Source organism: Haliaeetus leucocephalus, unplaced genomic scaffold (assembly GCF_000737465.1).
Source record: "Haliaeetus leucocephalus isolate CR32 unplaced genomic scaffold, Haliaeetus_leucocephalus-4.0 Scaffold228, whole genome shotgun sequence".
Taxonomy (NCBI): Eukaryota; Metazoa; Chordata; class Aves; order Accipitriformes; family Accipitridae; genus Haliaeetus; species Haliaeetus leucocephalus.
Genome location: NW_010972664.1, coordinates 13,382,674 through 13,406,308, shown reverse-complemented (window position 1 = coordinate 13,406,308; position 23,635 = coordinate 13,382,674). Strand labels below are relative to the sequence as shown.

The window sequence follows — 23,635 nt, the reverse complement described above, 5'->3', positions numbered from 1 at the left end:
GGTGAGCAAAGGCAAGCCTGCTCTCCTCTGGCAATACCAACTTCCACGTTCAAAACCTTCACTGCCAGCATCAGTCAGTGTCTCCAAACACATTGGAAAGCTAGTCTCACGGATGACATAAACGCCTTTCCCCACAGCTGCTGTGGGGCACCTGCATCCCTCCAGCTGTCCGCTGGTACGGCTTTCGCACTGGATGCGGGGCCTGAATGAAGCCTACCTTGGAGGTTCTTGTTTTCCCTTTTCAATGTCTCCAGATGGTCCAGAGTCTCCTCATAAGCATTCTTCAGCTTGAAGAGCTCGGTGCTGAGGCCACGGGCCTCCTTCTGGGAAGCCTCCAGCTCAGCCTGTGACTCTTCATACTTCTGCTTCCAGTCATTGATGATCTTGTCAAACCCACGCTGCTTCTTGTCCAGGGAGGCAGCTGCCGAGTTGGCCTTCTCCAGGTCAATCATCATGTCTTCCAGCTCGTTCTGCAGCCTGTGCTTCGTCTTTTCCAGAGAAGAGCACTTGGCATTGGCTGCCTCGATTGCTTCCTCAGCTTCCTGCAGGCGAGCGGCAAGCTTCTTCCTACCAGGTGGGAAGAGACAGTGAAATGACCGAGTGCCACCACTGCCATGTTATCCACAAAAACTGGGACCAAAGCGGTATCTCAAGAAATCAGTTTTGAAAGGGAAAATTGGAGGGGAAAGGGGAAGGGCGGGGGAAATCAAGCCTCTAGAGAGAAGGGACTATGATAGACAAACAAATTATGAATGCTGATATGTGGCAGATAGTTTTGTGCATGTGTGTGAATATTTGAAATTGAACTTTTGAACACTCAAGCAGCAGCTTGCTACTTGCTAGCTGTAACCAGCATGGGCTGCTTGTAAATTTTGATAAGACCTAGTCTAAATGAAGGTTTCATTTTCCTCCAGTTAAGATATATGAGACAGAGCCACCAACAAGGAGGCTGGTCACACCTTGGCCTTTTGTTCATAGGATATTTAGATGGGGAAAACAGGGGGCTGGGAGTCCTGGCAAGAAGAGGTCCTGGAAAGAAAGGAGGGCCCAGAAAGAAGAATGTGAAGATGCTAGATGGAGAAAATATACTGGCAGTGGGGGAAGATCCTGCAGATCAGAGATGCATGGGGTCAGATGCTAGAGATGCTCAGAGACCTTGCCCAGTAAATCCAGAGACTGGTAACTGGGAGTGGCTGCACAGCATGAGCCAACATGACTTTCTGCCCTACCTTCCCAGGGCAGCCATCATCTCCCGGCTGGGAAGGGAAGTCAAGACTGAGGGAACATAGCACTGGGCCAGGGCAAAGCAAGTGAGTGTGAGGGATAACCAAGTAGGGTAATCTAATCTTGTTAGTTCTTAAATAAACCCCAGTATCCACATCCACCAGCCCATGGACAAGGACTCAACAGAAACACTGACCTGCTCAAGTAATGGAAAGAACAGAAGGACAGCCACAAATGACAGCAATGAGCCAGAGGGATTTTTCCAGTCAGGTTGCCCTATTTCCTTAGCACTACAACCAGTCCCAGGGAGCACAGTCCCGCCAGCCAAGGGCACGATGAAGCCCGTGTAACCCACTTACTTGGCATCTTCCAGTTCCTCAGTTCTCTGAATGGCATCAGTCTCATACTTTGTTCTCCACTGTGCCACTTCTGCATTTCCCTTGGAGAGAGCCCGCTGCAGCTCTGCCTTGGCTTCTTGCTCCTCCTCATACTGCTCCCGCAAGAGATCACAGTCATGCCTGGCTGCTTGCAGGGCATGAGCCAGGGCATTTTTGGACTGCAGGGATAGAAAGGTCACAGTATTACAGGGTTACCTAAAGCAAAACCCCCAAAAACAGCCCCTAAAAATTCAAATGGAGGCTTAAGCCTTTTTTTCTTTTCACCCCTGGCCTTGACAGTGCAGGTCAAATGAGGTAAGAAGTGTTTGAAGTCCTCCCGAACTGGTGACATGCTGAGGAAGCTATCAAGACTGAAGATAATTTAACACCTTTGGAGAAGCATCCAAACTTTTAAGATGCGAGATCTGAGATTTTGGCTATCCTACTGGGTAAGTTTTACTTAACAATTATGGATGCTGATTATTTTCCTAAACTCTTCTCTTGTGACTTGCCTCAGTCAGGGGCAGGAACTTATATCAGTACAATTACTAGGAAGACTTCTCACTCCTTTGTCTCATTTCAGCTTTTATCCAGGCTACAAATGAACATGAACAGTTTTCCCCATTCCATTTCAATGAATGGAACACAGTCAAAGCATTACCTTGGTTTCCTCTTCTAGCTGTCTCCTAAGTTCGTCAATCTGTTGTGTAAATGATGTTTTCCCCCGGGACAGCTGACTTATCAGTGACTCCTTCTCTTCAAGTTGTCTTATGAATTCACCTGCCACAGGATTTAACAAAAAATAAAGTAAGATGATGAAATGGCAAAGTCCCAACCAAAATCAAAGTCCCATCTGTCCAATTCTGCTGAGGAAAAGAACTAATGGTGATTGTGGCTGACCTTTTGTGAACCTTCTTCCAAAGTTGTAACCATCAGACACTTCACCAGGACAGTTTTCCTTAGGTGTTTGTTTGGGGGTTTTTTTGGCGGGTTTTGTGTTTCAGTTTGGTTTGGTTTTGGTTGTTTTTGTACTGCCAATACCTTGATTTTCAATTTTAGTTCAGCTCACGGATCAGACTAGACTGATGCTTATTTTCACATGCAGTTGTAGCTGGTTTTGTTTATACTTTTCTTCACTACTTCACATTGCTTTTCTACAGACTTCTTTTCAGAGGGCTGCAAAGCACCCTGAGAACCTCACAACAACCAGCATACAGAGCAGAGGGATACGTAAGGAAAACTTCATTTATCACAAGAAGGGCGTCACTGCAGGGTGGAAACTGCAGACTTATAGGAGTGCGTAGAACTAACAAGAAAACACACAGGAAATGAAAAATATGTCTTTGAAAATACACAGACCAGTGGTATCTGATGAAGATGCAGAGGTTAAATAGTACTACTCTGGCTAATAAGGTAGCAAGCACTTAGAGGATATGAGGTATTTTTGGTCAGATGGGAGCATCTTCTAGAGCGCAACGTCCAAGGTCACGCTGAGGAAGATGGTATTCACACAGACAGCAGCAGTATGCCAACTCCTTCATCTTCTCTCTAGCATTGCAAGATAGACATACATGTCCTTGTTCCTGAAACTGGGTACCTAGCCAGCACATCCATTTCAGCTCATGAAATGGTGTCACAGTATGCTGGTAAATATGTTTATAGTTGTTTTTTTTTTAAAAGCCAGTCCGAGACAAGGTCCCCCCACCAAGGTTATAAGAATATTGAAGACAGGAGTGTCAAAAGACACAAAGCTGCTGCTCCATTCAGCCATCCTAATCCAGCCACCTTCAGAGCAGACGCCATTGCATAATACATCTCACCAATGCAGTGCTGAGACACGCCTGATAAGTTACTGGGAAACAGTCTATCTGGGCTGAACATGCACATACCATTCTCACTCTGGAGTTTTGTCTTCTGAGTAGTGAGGTCATTCGTGAGGCGAGTCATTTCCTCCAGTTTTATTTTTGCCTCATTCAGATGGTCTTCGTAAGTGCGACAAAGTTTCTCTGCATTGGCCTAAAGGGAATCAGGAGAAAAGACAAAGCATGCTGTAGCTTCCAGGCAACCATTTGGAAGCTGCAGCCTTCCAAATGTATCCTTTTTTTTGATTTGCCTTTCAGAGAAATGGCAGACAGCAAAGACACAAATACCACAGCAGTAAAGCAGGGAATAGTTGCCCTGTGTCCACAGCCCCAGGTCAGGGGACTCCCCATCAGACCACCTTCACCAGTTGTTTTCCCTGAACTGCATTCTGAATGGAAGCACCAGTGTAAAAAGGCTCTGCAAGAACTTCAAAAGCAATCACATGCCCATGAAGTTCAGGCATAGCCTCCTCATAATTGCTAGATGGGAAAATCATCTCCAGTGAAAATCGCTCTACTGATTCTGCTTTAATTGCCATTTATCATAAATTGAGTTTGATGATAGCTTTCTAACTCTCAAAATACTGCAATTTCTTTTCTTCACTTGCACTGAAAGAACTCTTTAGAGTGCTCTGAAAGCTACTAAGACTATCTACTCGGGAAACAAAATCCACAATTCAGCCATTAGGAAGTAAAAATACACATAGCAGTCATGCAAGCCTCTGCTTTGCACCCATTGCTAACATGGGTCAAAACTGTGAACCAAGGGGCAGGACCTGGGAGGACTCTGCTTAGGATGGGAGATATCCTGCCTTGGATGGCATCACCCCAGTCGTCACCAGCCTGGGGAAGCGTAATTTAAGTGACACAGTTTTGTGCTCTGAGATGTATGAATAAACAATATGACTGGAACTGGGGATGCACTATGTGTTTTAGACAGGCCATCTTAATTGCCATCCCATCTCCAGGTAAGATGGGTTATACCGTCAGCTGGGGAAGGAGGACACTGTGCACATAAGCACCTTCAGATTGCAAGACACCACCTTCTAAAACACTCCAGCCCTACCAGGTGTCCTGGGAAACCCTCAGACCAGCCTTAGCTACACATGGCCTTTGGGGTTCAGAAAGCCTCAGGACCCTTACTTTTCCCTTGACCATCTGCTCCATGTTGGATGACAGGTCATCCACTTCCATCTTCAGCTCGCTTTTCTCCTTTTCCAGTTTCTGCTTGACCCGCTGCAGGTTGTCCAGTTGCTCCCCCATCTCAGCCGCACTGTCTGCATGCTTCTTCCTCAGGGTGGCGGCCGTGGCTTCATAGTGCAGCGTGGCCTCCTCGAGGTCCCGCCGCAGCTTCAGGAACTCCGCCTCACGTTTCTTGTTCATCTCCAGCTGGGCAGCTGTGGCTCCCCCAGCCTCCTCAAGTCGCTCACTTAATTCCTCCAGCTCTCGGGCCAAATCTGACCTCTGCTTTTCCACCTTGGCTCGAGCAGCTCTTTCTGCTTCCAGCTCCTCTTCTAGTTCTTCTATACGAGCCTACCAAAAAGACATGAGCACCTTTGACTCACCTTCATGATGATTCCCATCAGAAGACCATGAAGCACCTTAAAAATTGTTAAACCCCCTGCCAGCCCACACTTCACTACACAGGTGGAAGCACAGCAGTTAAAGGACTTGCCCATTTGTGCTAGTAAATCAGATCATGAGCTAGAGTAAGGATGATGAGTCACATCCTTCTCACAGTAGATTGCTCTACAAGCCCTAGTTCAAGACATTTAGGTCAAGTGCACTGACCTTATACTCATGTACTTGACATTCAGCTGAAGTACATGAGAGAAGTTACTTGATAGTAGAAGGAGCAACAACAAATTGTCATTGAAGGGGACTCTCTGTTCCCATTTTAAGAGCTCTGTGACTGGAGTAACTTCTCTCTAGGAGTGTTAAGACAGGATTTCAAATACAACAGTGTGTAGAATTGCACTAATAATGAATATTCATTGGGAGCAATCTTTTTAATGAAAAAGTTATTTTGATCAATCTATGCTTCATGTCCAAGTTATGCAAATTTTCTTTATTTACAAAAAAGTAGACCTGATATTTTGGGTCAAGACATTTTGTTTGGACTGTGCTGACTTTGTTTGGCCTTTTCATCTCTGTTGAAAATTTCCTGTGCGTTTGAGCCCTTCCCCAAATTTCAAATCCATGCTTATCACTGCTGAACTCCTCCTCAGCATCCACCCTCAGTTCCATGGTTTGGAACAATATTATTTGCTTAAAACAAAACACCAGAGCCTTTCTGCTTTGCCTGAAACCACTAGCATTCTGTGGTCGTATGTCCTGCTGCTGGGAAAGAACCACTGTAGAGCGCATCCTGAGGGGAAAAGGGATCAGTCTGGGAAGCTATGGAATTGCACCGCTTTGGGTCTCAAAGTCGAGCTGCAGCTAGCCATGAAAAGTCTCTGCAAAGCCCTTCGATGAGGCACAAAGAGGAACTCATCCTAAGATAAGTGAGAAAGAAGCAAGCTAACCTGAAGCTCCTTGATCTTCTTCTGCAGCTGCATCACTATAGCTTGTTCATCTTCTATCTTGGAATTCAGCTGGCTCATTTCAAATTCTTTCCTGCCACAGAAAGGAAAATCCCACTGTGATAATTTTCCCTGTAGCTTCAAGTTAGGCTTTTGCAATTTTTAAAGAGTTGTTCAATAGAACTTCTAACATATCTAAAAATGAATCCAATCCTCATGTATTGCGATTTGCATGAAAACACATCTTCCTCTGAGCAGCGGTTTCCAAGTGAAGACTCTGCATGCATTTGTGCAATTATATTTCTGATTCTTTGTGTCATACAAAAGTATTGTTATTTTAAGACTCAATGGAAAAATATATTTAACAGAATCAGATCTTTCAACAATACTGTCATAGCTAGTTAGGATGAACAACTTTTTGGAGACTTCCTCCAGCTTTCTCCTCTAAGCAATGAAAAACACAAATATTTATTTTTTCCTTAAATGCTGAAAAGCGTAATGAATTCTAATGTTTCAGGTATACCGTGCACAAGTAAGAGTGATTTTCCCTTCCTCCTTGCCTACACACTCTCTCCCCCCTGGAATTTCCTTTTAGCCACCATCAGAGCAGGATGACACACCTGAAGGCTCTGAAATGGCAGTGGTAACTGTGCTGCTTTATTTTGTACAACAGAATCAATCTCTTACTTTTTTAGCTTTTCTTCCATCTGCAGCTTATCATTCTCCAAGTCCATGACACTCTCTTGGGTCAGCTTCAAATCCCCTTCCAGTTTGCGTTTTGCCCTTTCTAGATCCATCCTCACTTTCTTCTCTTGTTCAAGTGAGCCCTCAAGCTTTAGGAACAAAGTCACTTATTAAATATATTGAACACAGATGGTTTACAACAGTCAGATGTATGCTGAGCCCAGTTTTGTGCTGAGCTCTAGCAAGTTGCGAAGCAGAAGTACTTAAGTACAAGCATCCTATTTTACATTTTTTGTTTTCTAGCAGCCAGTGGGCATACGGGCTAAAGAAATATAACATAAGGGTTAGTCCACGCTTTACATTTGTGCAAGCATTACAGTTCTCTTAGTAGCAAAGTTCTGTTTGACTTCATGCCAGTTACACTGCAAATGCAAACTGAGTGGATTTTCCCTCGTCATCGCACTCCTTTCAAAGGCTGAACTACACAGATAAGTTTTTAATAACGTTCCTGTAATTATACCTTTTACAGACAGTATGAGGACTGCATTTCTAAATCCTCGATCATTTCTAAAAGGACAGGAATACATTTCAAAACTTTGCAACATTTCAGACTCATGAAAACTGTAAGTGGTGGACAAGCAAGCCTGGGGAAACATGAAGGCAGAGCCGGCTTACATCATCCACTTGCTGTTCCAGTTTCACTTTAGCTTTGCTCAGTGTGTTGACCTTGTCCTCCTCTGCTTGTAGGTCATCCAGAACTTGCTGATGAGCTTCCTGCAAGGACTTTTTCTCCTTAGTAAGTTTGCTGATATTCTCATCAAGAGTTGCCATTTCTTCTGTGAGATTTTTGACCTGTGTGAGAAAGGAAGATGTATTTGTAAGACTTTGAAGAAAGGGATTATCATAACCTGGCTCAAATGACTGCCTGTTCTGAACTTGTATGCAGGAAGACGATGGAAAGAAAGGGATCTCTCTCCCCCCCAGCCCCTTGTGGCTTTTTGACTGAAATTGCCATCAAGGGAGCCAATGTGTGCCAGTTCTTGTGGGTTTAGTACATTTCTTTCAAAGGTACTACATTCTTTTCAGCATCACTCTGTGGTGGACTCCAGCTTCTGATTCTCTCTGGGAGAAGTAGGAGATGAGCTTTACATTTACAGGCTCTAAGAAGATGAGCTGGAAGGACTCATGGTTACAGAAAACTGACAGCAGAAAACTGTTTATTTAAAAATGCCCAAACTAGACATAATTCTTTAGCTGAATTGCAGCAAAACTCAGTTCAGAAAAAGGGAAACTTAGGCTTAGAGTTAAAACTTTTTCCCTCATAAGGTCAAACAACTCTGTATATACTGATCCTTCAGTTTGGCCTGTGTAACAGACAGTGTAAAAGCATCAGAAGACCAGTAGCTCTTGTCAAAAAGGTAATCCATGCCCTCTTTTGAATACATGGTGAAGTTCTAAAGGTACCTTGTTTTCAGTAGCATGCTTCTCTTTCTCTACTTTTGCAAGTGTTATTTCAAGATCATCAATATCCTTCTTGAGCTCAGAGCACTCATCTTCCAATTTTCTTTTCTTAGAAGTCAGCTCAGAATTCATCTCTTCCTCATCCTCAACCCGCTCCGTCAGTTCTTTGACTTTGGCCTCCAGCTGAATTTTGGATTTAATCAACAAGTCGCATCGTTCCTCGGCATCTGCCAGAGTGTCTTGCTCCTGGTGTGGCACAAGCAAGAGGACAGCAATGACTGCCTGGCCTTTTTTTTCCTCACCTGCCCCTATCCTGTATGTGGTTAGAGAACCCGAACCAACGCTACAGAGCAGCATAAGGAAAAATTCCTACTCCTGATTTTGGAAGACAAGACCAACAAGTAACTAATGGAGCAGGATGAGACAGCGGTGAGCACAACTAGTCACATGTAAGACTGCTTCCACATCTAACTGCCACGGACATTGCCTTGGTCAGAACCTGTTAACATTGCATTGCTAACCCACCTGGTTATATGCTAGAACATATCCACTCTAATTTTTTGCAAGATTCTGACAAGACCAACAGCTTATTTTAATTGAATTGCACTAACACTCCAGTCTGTAAGCCTTTGGGTTTCAAAGAACATCAATAAATATAGGAATATATATGTCTACTCACAGCTTGGAGCTGGAGAAGCAAATCATTTTTTTCCTGAACTAAAGAGACTTGCTTTTCTTCAAGTTCTTTTCTCCTGGCCTCAGATTTTTCCAGGGCCTCCTTCAGTTTCAAGAACTCTTCCTTCATATTGGCCATCTCCTTTTCAGTTTCTGCAGACTTCAGAAGAGGTTTGATCTTAAAGAAAAGCTTCATCCAGGGCCAGTTCTTCACAGCCATAAAAGCGCGAATGTTCCACTGAATTACAAGAAGGGCATCCCTGGTTTAAGAAGAAAACGAACAAAATTCCCTAAAGCTTAGCCTGAATTGAGAAAGTGAGATTTTTATTTTCATTCTCAGTCAGTTTTATGGCTTTGTTCTCTGTAATATTAAGAAGTTGTACTAGGTTCCAAGATATAAAAGAAACTTCCTCCATCTCTCTTGATTTTCAAGGACATGAAAAATTTCCAAATCTGATTTTTACCAGAGCTGCAGGCAACTAATATACAGTTGCCATTATTTTTATCATACATCCACTTTAAACCTTTAATTTAGGGTTAGCTATAGCCTTAGGGACTGTAATAATGGCTGCATTCAACATATGATTAAATGGTAATAACTATTATCCAGTAAGATTTAAGGGAGTGCCTTCATACCTGCGCTCCACTATCTTCTGGAACTCAATCCGCATCAGTCTGCCACGTGCCCTTGCCTGGATCATCGTTAAGATTTTCGCAAGTCTCTCATCCCTCATTTCTTCTAGATGGCCCAAGAGACCAGCCTTGAAGAACACCTGGTACATGCACAAATATTATTTCACCATAACAAATAATTTTTCTTCCAGAGTTACACAGACCTTACTGAAATCATTCAGAAGAATGGTATTTTTATTGACACATTAGAAAGTAAACGAGTACAGAGGGCCAAATACTACTTGCATCAGGGACTGCACTGTACAGTTCCAAAGTTGTTTTAAAACCGAGTCTCCTCTCCCCAGTTTTGAACAGGCCAAACATTTTTATTGCCACAGTACTTTTCAACTGTGGCAAGGTGCAAAGCAGGTCAGCTGAACCACAACTCCCAACTCCCAGATCACTGCTAATGGGATCGTGTCATAATTGCACATGGCCTCATTTCAAAAGCTGCAATTGATCTTACGGTCCATATATGTTTGAGTGTACTTATATTATATTAAATAAGCTATTGTTTTACTGGGGGGCATGAAGCATCAGCTGCTGCTGTGTCCACTTGTAGCATTGCTGTAATAAAATCTTTGGGGGACCTTGAGCCAGAGAAATAAAACACCTTTAGCACAGCTTAAAAATTAATATCACTGTGCTGCTATATTGCTGGTTTCTTGTATTATTAACTCTTCATTAATCGCCACCACCAGAAATTGCACAATCTCCTATTCTGCAAATTAGATATTAGATCTTTTCTCCTCTTTACATAAGCAGTGATGATCTTTTCTGGTTACCTTGGTGTGTCCGAAACGGTATTGGTTATGGTCAACATCTAAAGATGCCAGCAGTTTTTCAGCAGCTTTTCTGCTATCCACAAACTTATCCTCTGGGATCGCGCCTGGATTCAGAATGCGGTACCTGTTAATAACAAATGAGCAATGAGTAAAATTGGCCTAGATTCTGCTTCCCCCACCCCTTCCCCCAAAACGTAAAAAAAAAAAAAAAAAAAAAAAAAATTCCCTAAGGTAATTTCCTGCTTTGCATCTACACAGACACAATCAAGAGCAGAATTCTGCCTTCCATGTTCAGGCAAACTGAATGGAAAATATACTTGAATAGAATAAAATACCTCAAATGAAAATGAGAATACATGCTTTGCTTATTTTGACTGATGGGTTAGGACAGGAGACAACACAGCTCTGCATTACCTTTGTTTAAAGTCAGCATAAAGCACCCTGTTTGGGAAGCCCTTACGGCAAATGCGGATGCCTTCCAGGACACCATTACAGCGGAGCTGATGCAAGACAAGGAAAGCATCCATTTCACCTACAGGGGAAAATCAAGGCTAAATTAAATGGAGTTTCTCCATAAGGATTAATCTTCATTTCACCAAGGGAATTGGAAAATGTGAAGTGTCATGTCCTGAAAGAGCACTACCATTGGATAAGGTGAATAAGACAGACAGTATTTAAGTACAATCTGGTGACTTGGATGTAAGTATTGGAATGACATAGTTCAAATATACTAAAATTTTAAGACTGTTGTGTTTTCCATACCTGGAGTTTTTGATTCATTGGGTATAATGCATCGTACAAAGTGAGGAGCTGTAGATCTTAGGTTAGTCATCAGCTTATTTAAATTTTCCTAGAAGAGACATATGAAGAACACAATTAGCTTCAACGGTTTCGTGGAATTCCCATCACTTATTTTGTTGGTTTGTTGGTTGTTAAGTCTACTAAGGTAATCTCTCTAAATAGCCTCCACAAAATTATAGGCTTACCAAAATTATTACAGTGAAATGTGTTCAAATAAACCAAAGTATGAATTAACTTTATTACAGGAATCCACATCCATTTAGCAAAGTCTTAGGAAGACACGTTTTACTTACAAACCCAGAAATGTCAGAAACAGAATGAACAGCAAGCAAGATGCAGTATCATCCTGCGGAGCATTTCTGCAAAGCCAATTGCATTTTTGCCTAGTCGCTTCTCCTCTCAGTGAGGATAGTTCACCTTTCCCATCTGTTCTTCATAAAAGCTAGGTTTTTGTCCTTCTGGCCAAGCATTTTCCCTTTATTGATCTTAATCAGACATCTCCCAGGCAGGCAGCAAGCTAGCTCGGAAGATGCCAACTATTCAGTGCCTACCAGTGATCACCAAGCTCTGTGGAAAGTGTTTTGTCTAATAAGCAGAAAATAGAGACCATCAGAGGTGGAATATAATGTCATCAACACAACTGTTCAAACTGAAAATTTCTCATATGCCAGTCAGGATGATAAATGAGACCACCTGAGCTGGGTACTTAGCAGCTCCTTGTGTGCTGGAAAGTGGGCTTCTATTTGTGGATTATTAAATTACTGTCCGAGTGATCCTTCAGCTGTCTTTACACTTCTTCAGCTAGTAAGATACAGGTCTGGATTTCCCATGATTTCCCTTCATGAGGCGTACCTCCAAACAAGATAAAATGACATGACTAGTGGGAGATAACTACTTTCTTTCCCTACCTGAGATTTACCTTCATTACAGCTTCCTCAATGTTACCCATAAGAAATGGTACTAATGTTAAATCACAGGCCCTGTTTTTCCCCAGGCATGATCCTAGCGACAGGTTCCACCAGGAGCACATGCCAGTCCCCGTAGAAAGGAACTACTCAGGAAAAAAGAGGCTATGTGACACTCCATTCAACAACTTTTGTTTTCCATGACTGGTCTAACCCTAGGATCCAATTACAAACAGTAATCAGATAGGAACTAGCAAATTACTTGTAATCAGTTCCTGTTCCAAAGACATGCATGAAGCTATAAGCCACAAAATAAGTGATAAAGGTTGTTCACAACATTTTGTGATACTTTAGAAGAGAAAACACTTAATCTCCTGAATGCTCAAAGAAGCTAAAATGGAGCAGCCGTTGACACATGCGTTTTTAATAACAGTGTATTCACTTAGCTGAGGTCAATAACCGAGGCCCCAAATCAAATTCCAATGTTCGATTTCAGGGTTTTCTTGTCCATTACAATGCTTAATGTTCCTCTTCAATGTATTGTCTTAACTCAAACCATCAGATGAGGAGAAGTAAACAAACCTTGTGCAATGAGGACACTGTTTGAAAAGAAGCACCTTTCTTGCGTTTCTTTTCTCCACCCTGGTCAGCTAAGGAAAAAAAAAAGAAATAAATAAAAATACAATCTGCATCTCAGTAAGTGGTGCAGGCAGGGCGTGGGAGACAGACAAACTGTTCTAATAGTGCAACTCCCTCTGAATGAAAGGCATAGCTAATGACTTCAAGGCTCCGATTGCTCAAATATTACACAAAACATTCTGAACATCAAGTGTGATACATCACAAGTGTGCAGCTCTCTGTCCATACTTGGGATTTTTGTCAAAGACTACTGTAAGCTTTCTGGATTGCATTTGCATTTCAGATCTACACAGCATCACTTGTTATGCAGAAAGTCTATAAATATGAATAAGGCAGAAAAATAACTTTTAACAAAATAGAGTTGTTTGTAGTTCATTAAAAAGCCTATAGGGTGAGATGATGTAGAAAAAGAAAAAGCTAAAGGAAAGGAAAGCTTATGGAAAATTTGTACTGTACATTGTACTGCATAGACACTGATTCTCACATGTCTGCTATGCAGACACTGAACTTGTGCAAGTAACGTTTGTCTAGAATAGAGGGAAATGAGTCTTTGTAATTTTAGATATAGCAGCTTTGCATCCCTTGAATTTTGCTTAAGGGTTCAGAGTCAAAATCACTCAGATCCTCCAGAGGAACGCTAGTTTCTCACACGACATTTACAAATTTTTCACAGGAGCCCCAAACATATGTACATGACCCAAAAATGTACAAGCTGCAGCTTTCTAAACACTGGACCATTAGATCATTCCCAGGAGGTCTGGCATTCTGTCACCTGTCTACAACAGTCAACATAAAAGGAGAAGTGAAGAGTTCGATGTGCTTGATGCAATTACCCACAGCCTTTACCCCTTCTGAAAGCGACACTGCTGAGACTGGAAGAGGCTAATCTGCACAGGCTATTCTTTTCTCCTGACACTGAGGAAAAGCAAGGTAGTATTGTGACAGACGGGAATATCCACAGGCAAATAGGCAGTTAGTAACTTGCAAGAATTTGCTAGTGGCAGGATTTTTGTTATTTACATTCAGCTCCACCTCTTCTTCACATTACGAAGTCTGCAGCCTGCTTGCTTCTTCAGAAAAGTGTCTTATGATTCATGACAAGAACATCTACAGAAATGGGGTTACTAATAAATAGGCTGTAAGTGATTGCAACTTCAGGACATAAGAGCTACATCTTTGAAATGATTGCCAGTCTTATTTACTTAAGATCAATTTTCTGGATGCTTGCTACTTGTCTTCTCACAAATAAAACAGTTCTGTGTAATGCATACAGCTTAAATATGCTCTCAGACATACGGTAGTCTTGTCAAACAAAAAAACCAACAGCAACCAAAAAGGAAGATGTACTGGCAAAATCTTCTACTTCGGCCAATGTGGAATGGTGTTCAGGTACCTCCAGTGTCTACTTGCCACTAATCCAACAAAATATTCCAAAACACTCTCTTAAACTTTGTTTTTCTTATATAATTCAGGGTGGCTAGCAAGGAGGACTACAGCGTGGGAAACAAGAGCTATTCTTGTTCATAGGCATTTATGTAGAGGATTTTTTGTGCAAGACTTGCCTGCATATCTGAAGAGTTGCACGCTCAAACTCCCACTGGAGTGTTCACAACACACAGATTTCCTTGCCAAAATTGCTCAGAGGTATTATGCATTCAAATTAGCTGTGTTAATGGCCTCCTTGGTATAACTGGCAAACTCCTACAGATGTTGTGCGCATCTAAATAATTAGTCACTGCCTCATTTAGCATTGAGTCAATTGCAGTTGAGAGAATTGTTTTGTTTCTTAAATTCATTCCCAAGCACACATCCCAGAGATGAAAGAAAACCCATGTGAGCCGATTCTGCTTACCGCTGTCAGCGCCAACATAGCTTTCAAACAAGCTTGCCAGGAGTTTGTTGGATGATTTTTGGAAAATACCTACTACAGTTTCATTAAGCGGGTCTTTGTTCTTCTCAAGCCACCCAATGATGTTATAGGGAACCTACAGCAAGGCATCGAAAACAAACCAGAGATTGCAAATGTTCCTCTTCAGAGCAGCCAGTAGTTCTTTATGGTTTGGCCTGAAGTCAATGACCTTTTGTGAAGTGCTGCTCTCAGACCAGTACCAGCCACCCAGTTTTTCATCACTTCCCCTCCATTTCTCTGCTTCCTAATTCCCAAACCTCTCTTCCTAATAATTACCATCTGAATCCCACACACTCCTTCCAAACTCTCTGGTCCCTACATCTTCTCATGGACACCATGTGGCTGGCTGTAGAGATACCACGTGTAATCAGTGTTCCAGGAACCCTACTAGTAAGTGCTGAATTATAAAATGCACAAGCCATACTTTCACTTCACAACAGCATGCTACACTGGAATAAACAAGATTTTCTGACCGAAGCTTAATGACTAAAAGTCTAACTCCTGGACTTTGCCACAGCTCTGTTTAATGGGAAAATATATTCCATTATTAGTACCACAAGGGGATAGAAATTCTAATTTTCTTGGCTGAATACATTAGCAACTACAGATAAAGAGCAAGATGGGCATTATTTCTCTTAATAAATACAAAATTAGCTTAATGTTCAATTATAATTTGAAATTAACAGCATCAGGTAGGTTCCAGCTCTGCTGTGCTGAGGCTTCATATCAACTCTAGTTTGATAAAAAAATTTCCTCTGTCCCTCTCAAATTCTTTCTGCCCACCTAGTCTGAAAACAGAGCTTTGAAACTGGGCAAGTTTTGGCTCAGGTATCATGGTACTGGACTCTATTCCCATTCACACCATCATCGGGGGACATGTGAACTAAACATTCACAGCAGAATTAACCACATTTGCCTCGGGTACTTTGACACACTGGTCCTAGCGTGAATAAAAAGTATGTCAAAATTTTATTTTTTTTTAACATCCCCAAAGTTAGGCAGAAATTAGTCAGTTCATTTGTCCAGGGAACCAAGATGCTACTGCTATTTAATCACTAGTCTGAATCTGATGATAGGAAAAGTGATAAAGGCAAGGCAAGGCATATTTTCAGCAAAAGCACTATTAGCCTTCCTCCGTTTGTTTTGTTTTATTTGTGTATCCAAGGTCCAGATGTCATGGGGTCTGGTGGCATCTTACTGTGTTGCAATACTGGTGCAGAGAGAGTGGACGCCTGCTTTTACTCCTCACTGTTCCTTTCTTCCCCTCTTCATCCTTCCCACCTTCCCTTGTTGTGCACTATGGGCCAAACCCCACCTGGAAGACCTCTAATACAAAGTCTACCTGCCAGCAGAGGAACTTACTGCACCGGCATAATGAAGAAGTTCAAAGTGAGCTTCGTATTTCCTTTTCTTATCAGGCCTGGGCTTCTGTAAGTTAGGTGATTTGCCAAGATGATTGTCGTAGAGTTTCGCTTTGAAAGTCATATCTGTAGCTTTCGGGAACATACATTCCTCTTCAAGGATAGACAGGATTCCCAATGGCTGTGGATTTAAGAACATCTTTGTTGGATAACGCTTAGGCTGCCTGCTTTCAGTAGCTGTGCAGCCTTAAGTTTGATCTGATGGAATTTTAAGCCTGCAAAATTTCTTCTCATCCTGAGGAGGAAGTCTTTGACTATTCTGTTAAAATAGTAACCACCCCTTTGACTATTCAGTATGTCAATTCTGCCTTAGCAGGCTTTATGATGACTTCCAGAAAGGGTTTGATTTATCTTTCAAGGCAGCTGGACCAACACCAATTTTATTATTCATGTCTCAGGAAAAGATGAACTAACTTCCTAGCACTGGACAGATTGTTTGAGGGACTAGGATCACGCGCAGATATCCTACCCCTGGAGAAGAAAGTGATCAAGTAGAAGACAACTTAATAATCAGCTTTTCTACTCCAGCTGTTCCAAATGTCCTGCTAACGCAAGGCTCAAAATTTCATTTTTCCTCACAGATCAGCAGGGTTAGACGCCATGCCATAAGAGAAGGCAGAAAGAGAGATACAGCAAGGGACAGCTGTCCCCGCCAGGACCACATTATACTCACAAAGAAGAGAAAAGGAAAGGCATATCCCATGCTGGGGAAGCGGTGAGAGGGAAGCAATAGTTCCAGGCTAGGAAGAGCACGAAGGACTTTGCACATCCATATGTAATGTAAGAAACAGGACCCTCATGGGGAGAGGTACAGGGTGTGGGACTGAAACAGAGCATTTGCCCTGAAAAGCTGACAAGTATGTTTGATGTTAAGCACATGTGGAACAAAGTAAATGGAAGAACAGTAGAGACAGAGAAAGACAAAACTAAAAAACAAGGAAGATTCTACAGCCATACAAAATTGTGGTTACTGTTGGATGTGTAAGGCAAATTTACAGAGGTGAGGCCAAGTAGCCAAAAATGCCACAAATACTGATTTTTCATTGATTCCGCATTGCACGTAGAAAGGCAATAAGCTTGTCCTGCTCTTTATCCTACTCTGTTCACTGGACCCTGAGGACATCTCCAAGGGAGTATCATGACTAAAACCAATTCAGTAAATACACCTTAGCACTCCTGTACGTACCTTCTCAATTAGATCAATGCAGGCCTGCAGGTCCATGCCAAAATCAATGAATACCCATTCAATGCCTTCCTTCTTATACTCTTCTTGCTCCAGGACAAACATGTGATGATTGAAAAACTGTTGCAGTTTCTCATTAGTGTAATTGATGCAGAGCTGCTCAAAGCTGTTAAACTGCAGGAGATAAAGAAAGAAGCATTTGCACCACAGTTAACTATGGTAAGGGCTTGGTGGAACAGCAAGAAGGAAACAGTCTACACGTAAAACCTTCTAAACAGTAACCAGTTGAGAAACTACTGAGCATAACACCAAAGGCAAAGGAGGAGGGAGTTCAGAGGCAGGCTGCTGGCTGCCTCATGTGCTGTCCTTTGGAGTGTGAGGATGCCCAGATGTGTTCGGGTCTCTCAGGATGCATGTGCCTTTCCTTCAGCAGCTTGCCACACCAGTTCCGTAAAGCAGAGCCAACGCGCTCTTTGCTCTGCTGCGTATCGAGAGCAACACGTAGCAGCAACAGCATTAAGCATTTATCTTCAGGAATGGACTCTGTGAAACAGGAGTTGTGCCGTGCTTTTCTCACAAACACTTCTTCACAACAATGATAGAATCACAGAATGGCCCGGTTTGGAAGGGACCTCGAAAGTTCATCTGATCCAACCTTTTGTAGGAGAGGGAACCTAGATGAGATTGTCTAGCACTCTGTACCACCGCAACTTGAAAACCTCCAGTGATGGGGACTCTACCAAGTCCCTGCAGAGGTTCCAGTGAATGATTGTTCTCACTGCGAAAAATTTCTTTCTTATATCAAGATGAATACATATCTCTTATATTGAGACACAAAGAGGAAGAAATATCATACCCTATAAAAGAAGCTTTCTCTCAAAGAGAAAGAGTGGAAACAATACACTCTCCTAAAACACAGCCCCAAGCATGTGAGATGTTGTCTTTGCTAAAGGTTGCCACCCTCTTCCTCCCCAGGAACTATCAGCATGTCCAGCTGCGCTAAATGCTGAGTGTTTTCTACATCTATTCATGGAAAAACCTTATAAAACCATATACCCTATTTGCTTTACAGGTTTCTCATCACTTTGCCTTCTGTTCATTTAGAAAAAGAAATACCCACCCAAGAGCTATTGCTTAGCATCTTTTATGTTCTTCCACCAAGTCCTCACACATTAATACTCACATCAAAGATTTCAAACCCGGCAATATCCAGGACTCCAATGAAGAACTGTCTTGGCAGCTTAGTGTCCAAGGTCTTGTTGATACGGACCACCAGCCATTTGAACATTCGATCGTACACTGCCTTAGATAAGGCTCCAACAGCATACAAAACCTAAAATACATGTTTCAAAATACCACTGTGTGGAACAGAATTCACTGTGGAACACAAGACTTTCAGTGCAGTAGCCTATTTCAGTCCCTATTTACAGTTTAAATGAAGTTTCACAATGGTTCTTATAATCACCAAGGCGTACTTAGTACGACACATGGCTTTTCCCATTACCTGTGCTGACTTTTCTCCAAATCGTTGTTATGTATGTATACTAACACGTACATAAATTGCTAGTAAAGTATATCTTGGGAAACAGCTGGACAGCAAGTTGCAAATGTTTTAATCCCTTACATTGCCGTGGAAGTTAGGTACCAGACAGCTCACAGGCCAGATGCTAACCATGATGTCCAGACCTACTGCCAGAATAGGGAAGGTCTGTGCTCAAGTTGCTTATTGCCATTTGCTTCTAATTTTTGAAGGATGCTATGGCATAAGCAGGTGATAGGAAAAGTCTGTCAAAAGTCTCTTCTTTAGCTGATGCGCAACTACACTGATAGGGTAGACCTCTCTCCAGCAGTTTTCTAGTTTCTGAGCCTGTACCACAGCCTGTCTTCAAGCAACAATTTTCATTGTAACCAAAATGCTGCAGCATCTTCTACAAAACTGCTACAGCTGCAGCAGTGCTAACCCAAGGACTTTTGTTTCCTAAATTAAGAGATACCTTTAAGTGGATATTGCCTTTAGCTGATTGAGGTCACACAGAACTTAAAATTACATGAATAATGGATGAGTGATGAGTGAATAAATAATCCATGGCTCAACTCTTCTAGGTAACTACTCTCATCCAGAATTAAATATCAATCCCCATGTGGTTTTACTGCACCTGGTTTACTTGAGTGGCTGCTACTAACACATCAGAAAAACAATCCTATCAAAGGCAGTGCTGGCCACTATTCCTTTGTCAGTCTCTTTACCAGTTTCCCCCAATTTTGGGGAGATAAAATGAGAACAGGTACTAGAAGTACACGTTAATATTTCTAGCAGCTGTCTGTCTCTCAGATGTTACAGATGAATCCTCAAGGCTGGTAGGACAGGTATCCAAATACCCTGAAAGCTTCTCCTTACCTGTTCAACACTTTGACCTTTGGTCACATACTCGTTGCCGACTTTCACTCTAGGGTGCAATAAACCCTTAACCAAATCGGAGGAGTTGATTCCCATTAGGTAGGCAGCTTTGTCAGCACCTGATCAAGGGAAACAAGGTTTCAACTGGCTTTGAACTTCTACATGGAAATATGCCTAGCCAAGAAAAAATATTAAGTACATCCACTTCCAACGAGAAACTGGATAAAGACGTGGTTCTTTTAATAATTTGTGTTAGGTGTGCCTGCACTGTCCCTTGTGGTAGAGAAGGTCATCTAGCTACCTTAGACCCCAGTTGCTGCAACGATCACACTTGAGAAACTCTTCAGGTATAGGGAGAAGAACATATCTCCGCACTGGTTATAGACAGTTTCAGGTGCAAGAGGAAGTAAAGAAACAAGACATGAAGACACAAAAGAGAAAGCTAAGGCAACAACTTTTTACAACCATTTTGTTCAAATGGTTACAAAAAAGGAATTTCATAGGGTTACTCTGACTGTGTCTATTCACCTTCTACTACGTAAGGTTACCCACCACTGAAGAAGCCACTGCTACAAATCAAGCACAGCACTCTTGGCTGATGAGAAGCTATGTTGTGCAAGATCAAAGCAAACAGGCTGCTTCTTCCTCAGCACAGTGCATGATACACGCCAGACGTTTGAAGGTAAGTAATTTTAGGTGTTATTCTTACTTTCAGTGCCATCAGCCTCTGCCTGCTCTTCTCTGGGTCTTTGTTTGAATTTCATGTTCCCGAAGTGCATGATGGCACCTGTGAGCTTGTAGGCACCAGACTTCTCATCTGGCACAAAGCCCAAGATGTCCATGGCTTGCTGTGAAAAAGAAACACAGATATTTTGTCACTTCCCTATTCAAAAGCAATGGCCTTTTGCAGCCCTGCAATCTCCCTTTGCATGGCAGGTATTACTAACCTGCCAAGGGGTGTTTTCTCACAAAGCAGCCACTGGAACACCCTGAAGACCCAGTGGTGTCTGGGGAGCAGGAGGAAAGCCCCCTTTATCTAGCATTTTATCTATCAAAATTGTAAGAACATTGTGCCCATGGGCATTACATGGAGCATGGCCAGACTCAAAAGTATAATAGTTTATCAGGCCTCCTGCTTCATAGTATGAATGCAATTAAGACCCATTTCTGCTTTCACTTTAGTCCAATAGTTTCATTGACAGAAGTTAGGCTCCTGCCAGCACTTTTCCTCCCTACATGCACCTAATCTATGAAGCACAAAGTCAAATCAATACAGGCTTACATCCGTTGCCATCAATTCTTCTCCATCATCCAAGTTGTCCACTGTAACTACTCCTTGTGAGCAAAAGTGGTAGTCATATGGGTTGGTAGATACCAGCAGCATATCTGTAAAAGAACTGCAAGGTCAAAACTGCCATCCACTCAGGATACCCCCAAAAAATGGAGATGGAAAGATCAACTCTGACATACATTTGCCTCTGTGCAACTGTGTATAAAATTGTTTTTTTGTTGTTGTTTTTGGTTTTTTGGTTGTTTTTACAACTGCAGGGCAGCAACCAACTCTCATTCTACTATTCAAGTCTGAAGACCAAGATTTAGAGAAAGTGTGAATGAAAAGAATATGGAAATACTGCATACACACCTATTAAGCATGTTTTGCAGTATACTGAGTTCGTAATTTCCCTTATAGCCCTACTTTCTGCCTTGTGTGCCTGTGTAAAAATCCCATCTTAGTACAGAGGAGAAAAAGATTTCAGTATGATCCAAGACAGGGGCAATGGGCATGGTTCCCCTCTTTTATAACAGACTCACAAAATAGCGACTTCCAGGACTCTTTGCAGAAGACACTTGGCTCTTGATGAACAGAAGTCTGAATATGGCTCTCTCTTTCTCTCCTCTTTCCTTTCCCTTCATATCAAACCCCCAAAATGTAGAATTGTTTTCTAGAAAGTTAGCTGGCTCCAAAACAATAGAGAGAGTCCTGCTTCTCTAAATCAACAGAAAGTTTCACCCACATTCAGCAGACCCAGATTTGGTCTAGATTTCAATCTTTTATATACATACACACACATACCTACATGTCTAAATATGTATGTATGTAAATACATATATGTCTATCAATATATGTGTATATAAAATCATATTCTCTGTAAGTTTGTCTTTGCTGTGTAGTGACTATGTTACGTATTCATTTATCTACATTTATATTTTGCTATATTTATACTTATATATATTTAGATATGTATGTGTTTATATACAAACGCATAAATTTCTCATCTACAAAACAGAAGTCATCATTGGTTTCAGCCTCTTCAAGAGCCTGTAGACATGGCCAGAAAGGTGCATGCTGTTGTAGAGTATACAGACAGTTTATGAGAAAGACCATGTTTTCCCAGCACAGGGATTCACACAAGAATCTCACTGCAATGCTTCCTTGAAATCTTTCCTGTAATCGTCATTAATTAGGCCACGTAAAAGCTAAGAGGATTAGGGACTTGACCACGCACTGTCAGGATAATAAGACTTCAAAACAGATTACGATTGCTATGACTTAATAGCAATTTAGTGCAGCAATAAAGTGACTCTTCAACGCATTTTATAAAATGTGTTTCTCCAGAGCACAGATTAAAGTCAGCAAACCACATCACTTAAGTAACTGGTGAAGGTTTTATTCAAAGCATTAGGAGATGGGAGCAGAGAGACCTCATCTGCTCTCTGCTTTTCTCCAGCAGGTTTACGGGACCACATTCAGCCAGGGAAAACTTGAAAGGGGTAGTAGCCACACAATCGGTGGCAGGCAGATTTTGCATATCCTCCCTTGCTACAGAACATGCTAGGATGCCAGTTTTGGCACTTGGGGCAGAAAGAGGGAACTGGCTTTTCTTCATGGACCTATAAGCAAATCTCCTCATATGTGAAAATCTGGATAATTAAAATTTTATCGCCATAAATGCTTTTGGAGGTGTAGCATTTTCCAGATATTTCAAGACCTTGGATTACACAAATTCAGTGTGACTTTTTTTTGCCTTTATAATGCTCTGTTTTAAAAGTCCTGTGTGAGTCTCATTCCCTTAGTCTAATCTGTAAATCACTTCACTTTATAGGGTACCTGCGTCAGTATATCACAGAAAAATGGTGTCTGTTGCTGCCGTTGGAACAGCATCTTTAAAAGAGTGTATTTGACAGCGGAAGTTCAGTTTTCTCAAGTGGAAGCGTAAGCATCTTTCTGAATACAGGTGTGCCCCCTGCCCCCACCTCAGCCACTGTCTATTCAGCTAAAGTTGGTTCTTAAAATCTGTAGACCCACGTAATGCTTACCCAGTAATTCTGGTTTCTTTCCTGACAGGATTTGGTAGAAGATGTGATAGTCTCTTTCACCCGGTTGCTGGAAAATCACTCGGGATTTCTCCAGTAAATCTAGTTGCACAAAGAAAAATTCAGTGAGAAAGGCTCTCCAAGCTTTCAGATGAGCAATTGTATTTTTTTAAAAAGGAGAGAGTTTGCTGCTTACAAATCTCAATATCAGCAGATGACAGCTTGCCTGTGGTTCCAAAATGGATTCGGATAAATTTACCCTAATTCACACAGAAGAATATTCTAATTAGTGCATGTAGTATACGCAGAGGGAAACAAAGGATGCTGCTTGAAAGCAATCATTTGGCCCAAAGAATCAGCTTATGCTAACTCCTTGACTTTGCACAGGCAGATTTTCAATGAGAAGTATCAAACAATGATATTACACCTTTCCAAGCCTAAATCTATATATACAGCTATGTAATCAGCTCGTGGGAGAAGGATAACAATGCACTTATCTGCCAGGCTAAGATATGGGAATGCACGTAGCTTCCAGTTTCACGATGCAGGTTTAGCGTAATGCAGGACTTGGAGCAATAAGCCCGAGCATGAGACACACAGGCTCCTTTTTTGACTCCTCCTCATCTGCAGTCTTAACTCATATGCAACTACTTACGTCAGAAGGGTGCTGTGATTTTACACTGCTTTGCCCATTCAATTTGCATATTCACCCCCCCCAAATTTCATAAAAATTTAGTAGTTTTCATTTAATTTATCATATTCAAAACGCATCAACTATTTTAAGTAATTAATTGCCATTCCA

General features: G+C 41.8%; 1 protein-coding gene across 2 annotated transcripts in view; it reads right to left on the bottom strand.

Annotated features, from left to right (window-relative positions):
• The window catches only part of MYH15 (myosin, heavy chain 15), a 46,067-nt gene that overhangs the window by 13,235 nt on the left and 9,197 nt on the right, over nt 1-23,635 (bottom strand). The window contains exons 9-32 of one of the 2 annotated variants that reach the window (XM_010567309.1): nt 23,030-23,093; nt 22,837-22,935; nt 20,801-20,904; nt 20,228-20,366; nt 19,519-19,637; nt 18,304-18,453; nt 17,124-17,294; nt 15,879-16,058; nt 14,460-14,592; nt 12,551-12,618; nt 11,025-11,112; nt 10,677-10,794; nt 10,263-10,386; nt 9,442-9,578; nt 8,810-9,065; nt 8,134-8,376; nt 7,345-7,521; nt 6,673-6,818; nt 5,989-6,079; nt 4,607-4,996; nt 3,491-3,617; nt 2,263-2,381; nt 1,584-1,780; nt 218-567 (exon numbers count right to left, since the gene is read on the bottom strand). In XM_010567309.1, the coding sequence (XP_010565611.1) occupies nt 218-567; nt 1,584-1,780; nt 2,263-2,381; nt 3,491-3,617; nt 4,607-4,996; nt 5,989-6,079; nt 6,673-6,818; nt 7,345-7,521; nt 8,134-8,376; nt 8,810-9,065; nt 9,442-9,578; nt 10,263-10,386; nt 10,677-10,794; nt 11,025-11,112; nt 12,551-12,618; nt 14,460-14,592; nt 15,879-16,058; nt 17,124-17,294; nt 18,304-18,453; nt 19,519-19,637; nt 20,228-20,366; nt 20,801-20,904; nt 22,837-22,935; nt 23,030-23,093 (3,790 nt within the window). The remainder of the gene's footprint in view (nt 1-217; nt 568-1,583; nt 1,781-2,262; nt 2,382-3,490; nt 3,618-4,606; nt 4,997-5,988; nt 6,080-6,672; nt 6,819-7,344; nt 7,522-8,133; nt 8,377-8,809; nt 9,066-9,441; nt 9,579-10,262; nt 10,387-10,676; nt 10,795-11,024; nt 11,113-12,550; nt 12,619-14,459; nt 14,593-15,878; nt 16,059-17,123; nt 17,295-18,303; nt 18,454-19,518; nt 19,638-20,227; nt 20,367-20,800; nt 20,905-22,836; nt 22,936-23,029; nt 23,094-23,635) is intronic. The other variant, XM_010567310.1, reaches the window with a different exon arrangement.